The sequence below is a fragment of the Haliotis cracherodii genome, unplaced genomic scaffold (assembly GCF_022045235.1).
Source record: "Haliotis cracherodii isolate W230 unplaced genomic scaffold, xgHalCrac1.p SCAF_24, whole genome shotgun sequence".
Taxonomy (NCBI): domain Eukaryota; kingdom Metazoa; phylum Mollusca; class Gastropoda; order Lepetellida; family Haliotidae; genus Haliotis; species Haliotis cracherodii.
The window spans coordinates 5,225,863-5,234,461 of NW_027266280.1; the positions used below are offsets into that span (position 1 = coordinate 5,225,863).

At 41.2% G+C, this 8,599-nt stretch overlaps 1 protein-coding gene across 1 annotated transcript; it reads left to right on the top strand.

The window, feature by feature from the left end:
* The first annotated feature begins 2,816 nt into the window (after positions 1-2,816).
* On the top strand, positions 2,817-5,136 carry LOC139472506 (uncharacterized). Its single transcript, XM_071254983.1, has 3 exons — positions 2,817-2,903; positions 3,251-3,320; positions 4,566-5,136. The coding sequence occupies exons 2-3, from the start codon at positions 3,254-3,256 to the stop codon at positions 4,970-4,972; spliced, it is 474 nt and encodes a 157-aa protein (XP_071111084.1). The 5' UTR covers positions 2,817-2,903; positions 3,251-3,253; the 3' UTR covers positions 4,973-5,136.
* The last annotated feature ends 3,463 nt before the right edge of the window (positions 5,137-8,599 follow it).

An 8,599-nucleotide genomic window follows, 5' to 3' on the forward strand; every position in this document is an offset into this window, starting at 1 on the left:
AATGGAGATCCGTTTCAACTCGGCTTCATCACTCAGTCTGTCGTTGATTTACGGAAGGTCAGATTGTGTGCTAATGCTTACAACCAGCATTCAACACTGTCGTCGTTACAAGGATACTGATTCTACCAAACGATTTGACTTGCTTTTATTAAATCACATTATATTTTGTATTATTCGTATTTACTACATATTTCCTAAAGTTTGTTTGTTTGTTTGTTGTTTAACGCCACACTCAGCAATATTCCAGCCATATGTTGTCGATTTGTAAATAATCGAGTCTGGGCCTGACAATCCAGTGATCCAGTATGTGTTGCTGAAGACTAATTGTAACCCGGATCTTCGCGGGTTATTTTCTAAAGAAACACTATACAACTGTACAGTGGATTCTGCGTTCTATTACCAGAAAGTTCTTATGATTATTGAGAGAGTTTTTGCCGCTTCTATTTATCAGAATGCAAAACAAGACAGGTCTAGCGGAGTTATTAATGTATTGAGGACACAACCGTTTAGATGCAGTGTGTTCACCAAGAAGACAGAATGCTGTTCCGATACCATGTTATATGTCATTTCTACGTGCAGCGTCATTGTCGATATTAATGATTTTTAGTTATCTAGGACGCTGAAGGAGATTGTATGTTCTGGTGTGTTTGATGACGTGTGTTGTTGCCAGACCAATGGACAGTAGCTGGTCCTTCAACCTGTCATGTCGTGTTTTTTCATGTTCGCTGGGGGCACGTCTGTGTCACGCGGTATACCGTGACCTGTCGAACATGACTGTGACGTACCTAGTCCGGTCGTTGTCGTGACATGCAAACTCCAACATAATGACACTGACGTACATGGCCGATTTTGTGAGTGAGTGAGTGAGTGAGTGAGTGAGTGATTGAGTGAGTGAGTGAGGTTAATTCCGATTCAGTTAGATCACGACATGTGAGCTTGATATGAGATCTTAACTGCTTACCACTATGGTGGAACCCCCGCCTACCGGTATGGACAAAGATATATAGCCCTAGATTAGTGTTCGTACTGCAATAACACTCGTGGAAAATATTACAGACTGACAATAGATGGGCGACAAATTGTCATTTACTGTTACAGGCATTGGAAGCATTTAAGATCTGAATTCTGATTCACTCTCTGATGTAGGCGTGTATATTACCTCCCACACATAGTCCCCCGTTCAAATACCGTTACATGGCCTTGGTATCAAGTGGAAATTATGGAATATACTTTTAGATAGTATCACGATATTGTGACCTGTGCACTGTGCACATCACGACGTCATGAGTTTCCCATCAAACAAGGTGCGTGGCAAGGTTGCCTCATGTCAGCATGCGTTTTTCTTAGTTTCCTAATTATATGATCTCGTATGTGAAGTAAAGAATTGAAGCTCTGGCCTCTCTGTTCATGGAATGTAAATACCATATGTCTTATTGGCCGATGATACGACACTCTCACTTACAACTCACTTGAATCAGTTCATGTATATGCCACGAGATGGAGACTAATCCATAAAGCCTCCTCTTAAAGTTGATCACTTGTGTTCTGTACGCCAGCCTCATAATAAAGTAAGCTACGAGTTTGCTGATGCTACAACTGTGAGTTCTGACTGTCAAATATGGCAGAATTATCATAAACAGTAACTTACCCTGTAAATATGTTAGGTGAGGTGTAATGGGATTTAGAATGTTACCTTTGTAATCGACATTGCTATGGCATTGATTGCCATTTAATTTTGCACGAGGGATCTTTTGTCTGACAGAAATCATTTTTTTACATGTCTGATTGATAAATACGTGAACATAGATATGCTTGACGACGATGATATGCTCTCATTGTTTCTCGGTGCAGATGTTCATGACTTAACTGACGAAATTGATTACGATGCTTCTGAAAATATCATATTGTGGTTTTGCAGTTCTATATGGAATTTAAGAAACTCCTAGACACATAAGCCCTTCTACTCACAACCTGTACATTGTAATTGTGTATTCGTCCGTCCGTTTGTTTGCCGCACTCAGTAATTGTCCAGCTAAATGACGGCGGTCTGTAAATAATCGAGTCTAGGCCAGACAATCCAGTGATTAATATCATGAGGATCGATCCACACAATTAGGATAGGATGACATACATCAACCGAGTCAGCGAGCCTGACCACCCGATCCCGTGAGTCGCCTTTTACAACAAGAATGGGTTGCTGAAGACCTATTCTAACGCGGATCTTCACGGGTCTAAATGTGTATTCACGGCCACTGTGTCACATGACTTTTATGGTACATACTTCCTGTTACACATAATGTATTGTAAATAACGTAAATGCCTATGTGTGATCTTCGGAAAAAAATCTTGAGGAAACAAAAAACATTATTCATGTATTCATCATTTGTACAAGAGTGGACAGTGAAATACACACTGTTGGTCTAATAATAGGAGACATTAAAAACAAAAAATCCCATTCTTGCATTCATGACGTACATATGCTACCATGTACGTCACTCCTGACAGAACAAGTTGACAGTCAAGTCTTCAAAAACTGTTTTATGTGTATGATTTATTGGTCACATCAATAACAACACGAACAATAAATCTAATTACAAAAAGACATATTTCATAACGACAACAACAGTACAGACGAATGAATCTTTCCTTGACCTGACTGAAAAGTGTCAAAACATATATCTATCATAAATGTGCCTGATGGCTAAGCATTGTTTCCCTCAAATTCCAAAGTTGACGAGCGGACACGTCGTGTACCCAGGAAACGTGTTGTAAATAAACTGCGTAGATTACATCCTCCCTCCGACTTGCATCACGACATCGTGCTATAAAAACTGCCCCTGTATCCCGTTGAAGCAGTACCTCGTCTGCCTTTGTAGTGAACCGAAGCATCTTTCAGGACTGAGGTAAGCACTCGTTCATAGCTTGTTAGTATTTTAAGCAATGAAAACAAAACGCTTTTTAAATGGCTTGAATTCAATTAACATTATTTTTTTGTGTGTTCTTCTATTCGTGTATGTTATAACGTTATAATATCATTAAAAATAGTTTTTCTGGTCCGAGGAATAATCATTCGTGCATAGTCGCTATGTTCTATGGTAATTATTATGTTAACACCGTATTCAATTTTTGAGCGATTTATTAAATTATTGAATTAATCCAAATAATCCTAAATTGCTATCACATTCCACTCAGTGATCTAGCTGTAGCTGAATGTACAGCACATAACTGAAACTCTGTATTTTCCCTTCAGAACATGAACAGCCTTCCTATCATCTTCCTCGTGTCGGTATGTTGTGCACTCGGGTATAGCAGAACAATGAGTGAGTATAATTCTTCGATATATCATTTACATCTGTACATCGATATTTGATCGTTATTCAGAACCATGACGGACAGGGTGGTGCTGTATTTATGCAGGTTTCTCTGAGGGGTGATGGGACTTGTGTTCCCTTGCTGTTATGACCTGCTGTCGACAGTTTGAAACCCACGTTCACTCCCAATACGTCCCCATACTGGATTTCATATTTACGAATGTGTTCCTTGAACACAAATTATTTTCACTACCATATTCCACTTTTAGGATAGACTCATCTCTGATGTTAATACCTTTTACAGCAAGAAACATATCCTTTCTATTTAGTTAGTACCTCATGATATTAATAATATTTTGACAATAATTTGTGTTGACACAACGAATGTCGAACTCTATGTATGTAACTATTCACTGAAAACATGCTTCGCTCATTATTCGACCAGGAAACAGACGTTTTGTACAATCCCTACAGTACGTATACTATTTGATGTAAACTATTTTGACGAGTAAGCTGTTTTTAACATTCGATATGTGCATGGTCCAGAGCCCTAAATCAAATGCCCAGTGCACCGCACAAGCAATTAACTCTAGAGCATCTTTGAAAACAGTTGCTGTCATCCGAAATTCTCCTTTCACACGAACTTAACGTTGATTGCCAACACAGCTTCCGAACAACTTCCGAATACCTTGTGATTTTGACTCCGAGTGTTTTCAGCGCCGGACACATTTGTTGTTTGTTGTTTAACGCCGCACTCAGCAATATTCCAGCTATATGACGGCGGTCTGTAAATAATCGAGTCTGGGAAAGACAATGCAGTGATTGATACCATGAGCATCGATCAAGGCAATTGGGATACGATGACATGCATCAACCAAGTCAGCGAGCCTGACCACCCGATCCCGTTAGTCGCCTTTTACGACAAGCATAGTCGCCCTTTACGGCAAGCATGGGTTGCTGAAGACCTATTGTAACCCAGATATTCACGGGTACCAAAGTCGTCAATACAAACATCTGACCAACAAAATAAAAGGTTGCTCAATGGCCCCTAAATGTATTTTTAAGTGCACAACTGGAGTATGACTGATGACTTTATTAAACTCTAAACGGAGTCAACTGTCTGACCTCGCCCAAACATTTAGCTTAATATTTCCAACATTCCTCCTTTGGATTTGATGCAGATGTGAATGTACATCTTCTTCATCTCCATGTCGATGTATAACATTATCTTAAGATGTCATTTCTCATTTACAGATACGCTATGGAGTGCAAATCCAAATCAAATGGGCATACCTATTAATCAGGGACAACCTCGGGGTCAAGGTCAGGTGAACCAGTACGCACCGTCATTGCCAGGTCAAAGTCCAATTCAAGGTCAAGTTCCCAATCAGCCATTGATGCCTCAATATGGTGGTTTCCCTGGCTTCCTCAACAACCCTCAGGCCTTGGCGCAGTTCCAGCAGTTCCTGCGCTACATGATGATGAGAAACCGGCGCCTTGTTCCAGGGCAAAGCTTCACCAACGACCCCAGGTTCCCCGGGGGCAGGGGTATTGTAACAAGAGGGGATGGGAGTGATGGGACGGTGGTCAGCCCTGATGGGACGGTGACATCTGTTGACGGTTCTGACATCTCAAGAGAAGGAGGGATATTTGGCCGTTAATGGACTCAAAAATATATATCCATGCTTTAAATTATTCCATTTAGGTAAAGTGAGCGTGTGTTTCTTTTTCTATACCATTCCTGCGGGACAGGGACGTTTTATATTATTTTCTGTTGCCTTGTTTGTGGCTTTGTTGGGTCAATGGATGGTCACCCCGTCCGACTCGGTGCTATGTTTTATAGTATACGATCTTTTGAACATTGCTGTCGTGTCCTAGAACTCAAATAAATCCTTTTTATCACAACTTGTACGTTTCTCATTATGTTCCTGTGTGCATACACAGTGCTGGTCATGTGTCAATCACATTGAATGTGAACGTGTGTGTGTATAAAAATCGATAACGTAACACGTACATGCGTGAATGTATTTGTTTGTTTGTCTGTATATATCGTGGCATTCACCAATGTTACAGCTATATGGCGGCTGTCTGTAAATAATAGAGTGCGGACCAGATAATCCAGTGATTGTCATCATGAGTATCAATCCACGCAACTGGGATGCGATGTAATTAATGCAATCAATCCAACCACATCACGGAGCCTCAGTCACCGGGGTAGTTGCCTCTCACGACAAGGATAGGTAAAAGGAGACCTAACTCCTTAACCGCCATCACAAGAATATGAAATTGCCTTCTAACCTCTAACCTCTAACCTCAACCTGTAGTGTATCAATGAATTTGTACTGATTTGGATGCCCCCTTCGAGATGATTTGCTAGCGTCGACCAATTGCACAGTAACATATTATTGTGTTCCGTTAAGTCATCGCAGTTGTTAATTGTGGTTGGACATCCTCTTTCGGAACATTTCCAATGGATGGGAGTTTGACGTCTGGTCTCAATCATACACGGGGGCACGGGTGGCCCAGTCGTCTAAGGCGCCGCGATTCGCTGTGCAGAGTTGCGTCCCTTGGACACGCCAGAAACCTATGATTGTGGGTTCGAATCCCGGTTCGCCCCGATTATGTTTCTAGGTTTGTCAGCACCATACCCGTGCTCGTGGGTTTCACCGAAGTGGTGAAGAACTGCATCACTTCGGGCTTTCCTCCCACATTAAGCTGAAGGCCGTGATATAACTGGAATACTGAAAAGCGGCGTTAAACCCAACTCACTCACTCACTTACTCAATCATACACTTGTATCCGGGAAACGCCAAGTGCCGACCTACCTCTGGGACTCCACCAGTGAATACTTTGTTTGATAGGCATTACTTAGAAGTTGACGGATGACAAGGTAGACAAAATTTTATGGATAACAATTTCTTTAATACTGTAAAAAGCCACGTTTCGGTATAGATCCTTATACCGTTGTCAAGCAAGACTGAATGAGGGACATAGTACAGAATGTATTTCGTAAGTGGAGGATTAACAGTAGAGGATTAACAGTAACAACAATTGCATACATGAGTGGGATAACAAAGGTAGGTGCTGACAACAAAGGGATAATACTGTCACAACACGATGGACAGAGAACACATAGGTGGAAGTCAATGGGACATGAAGCCAACAAACAGGATAAGTGATTATTGTTTGATGAGTTCATAGTAGGCGAATGGGATGAAATAGCCTTGATCTCTGTTGATTGATGGCTTGTGGCGGCGAATGTGGACTGCTTCTGTTTGTTTTCTTTTGGTGAAATCATGGAGGTTGTTGGAGAGGATGTGGACGTTGTCCCAGTTGATGTTGTGATTAGGACAGTTGCTGATATGGTCCGAGATGGCTGATTTACTGTCGGATTTAATGCTAGAAGTACTGTTTTCTGTCTCTAATTCCATTTTCACCAAAATCATACAAAATGATTATTACGTTCCCTCACACATTTATATTTTAAATGTTTTCATTCGGTACAATGTATGTGAAAATAGTTCACCTATTAGTTGTGTCGTTATATTGTGTGAGATATTCACCGGCTGTGAAATTGCGAAGCGCTTCAAACACCGGGAACCCGTTTTAAGACCAGTAAGTGGAATCCCCTCAGTGGCGGAATATTCCTGTTGCTTTTTATCGTCTGTTTTACGCCTTTTTCATTTTTCAAATTCAGTTTTGGTCAAACATTTGTGATTAAGTATGCCCTAAAGTATTTCAATCTGCAAAGATGCTTTGTTGAGTTACTTGCCCTTTAATTAGATTAGGCCAAGATTGCAGACTAACAGAAAAGCACTTCCCCCTTACATTCTTATTATACTACTAACGTGGTAGTTAAACAGAGAAATAGAAATTCAAAATGACAAACATTGACAATATTTCAGTTCAGGGAGGAGTATTCTGCTTCACGACAGTTGTCGGTGGAGAGTTAAACTCCATGCATGGTTGTGGCCGCCTGTCACGGTCGGGAGTTGTGACTGATAGCAGCGATAGTATAGAGAGCTCCGCAAACGGGCTATCGCTGTGATGAGTTTGTGTTGTAGTCATGGCTGTGTTATGGTCAGAACCAAAGTGATGCAGGAAGTTTGTTTGTTTGTTGTTTAACGCCGCACTCAGCAATATTCAAGTTATATGGCGGAGGTTTGTAAAAAATCGAGTCTAGACCAGACAATCCAGTGATCATGAGCATCGATCCACGTAATTGGGATACGATGACCTGCATCAACCATGTCAACGAGCCTGACCACCCGATCCCGTTAGTCGCCTCTTATGACAAGCATGGTCGCCTGATGCAGGAGTGAGTGAGTGAGTTGGGTTTAACGCCGCTTTCAACAATATTCCAGTTATATCGCGGCGTGTCAGCTGAATGTGGGAGGAAAGCCCGAGGTGACCTGATGCAGGAAGTAGACGTTAAGCCAGTCGGTGGCATGATCACGGGTTTGGTCCTAACAAACCTACAAGCGTGATCAATGTGAATTAAAAATGGATTCAAACCCACGACAAAAGACTTCGCAATGGAAGAATACGTAAATCTGCAATTGTATGCTGACATATACGCCTACTATATAGAACGACCCATTCAATAGGACATATACTTATTCGGGTTAATATAAAGGATTTTAATGAGATTCATTATTCCCGCGGCAATAATTATTCGTGATACACGTACAGAAATACCGAGAGAAACTGCATGGTTTACGGGCGAATACAGTACATGTTTGGCATCTATCATAATTACGCCTGATAACTGGATAGACAGCGAGGCTTGTCCCGGCATCAGTGTACGACGTGTTAACGTTGACAGCCTGGCATTAGGGTGATCTACCGTCGTGACCTTATGTTCCTTGCCGTGACCTCAAGGGGAGTTCACTGACCAATTTGACCGCTCGGTCAAGGTCAACGTTCGCAAACATGCGACAAAGGTGACTGAACTGTCTAACACCAATTTATTCATAAACTCAGACATAACTCTTTAAGCAGGAGCCTTGGCATCTTCAAATATTAATGGATGTTAGGATGGCTTAATGTGAATAGTTTTGCACATTAATAGGCAACAGCAATATACGTGTTATAGCAAAGCCAAACTCTATCTGTGAACAGATGGAATACGACCACGTGTTTTTGTATGAATAATTTAATCAACTGACAATTTTTAAAATTTGCAGACGAGTAGGAGCTGAAAAACAGGCGTTACATAATTGTTTGTTTGATGGGTTCGTAAATACGTTTCCATTCTGACAGAATCGTGAAGATTCCTGGGTAGAATA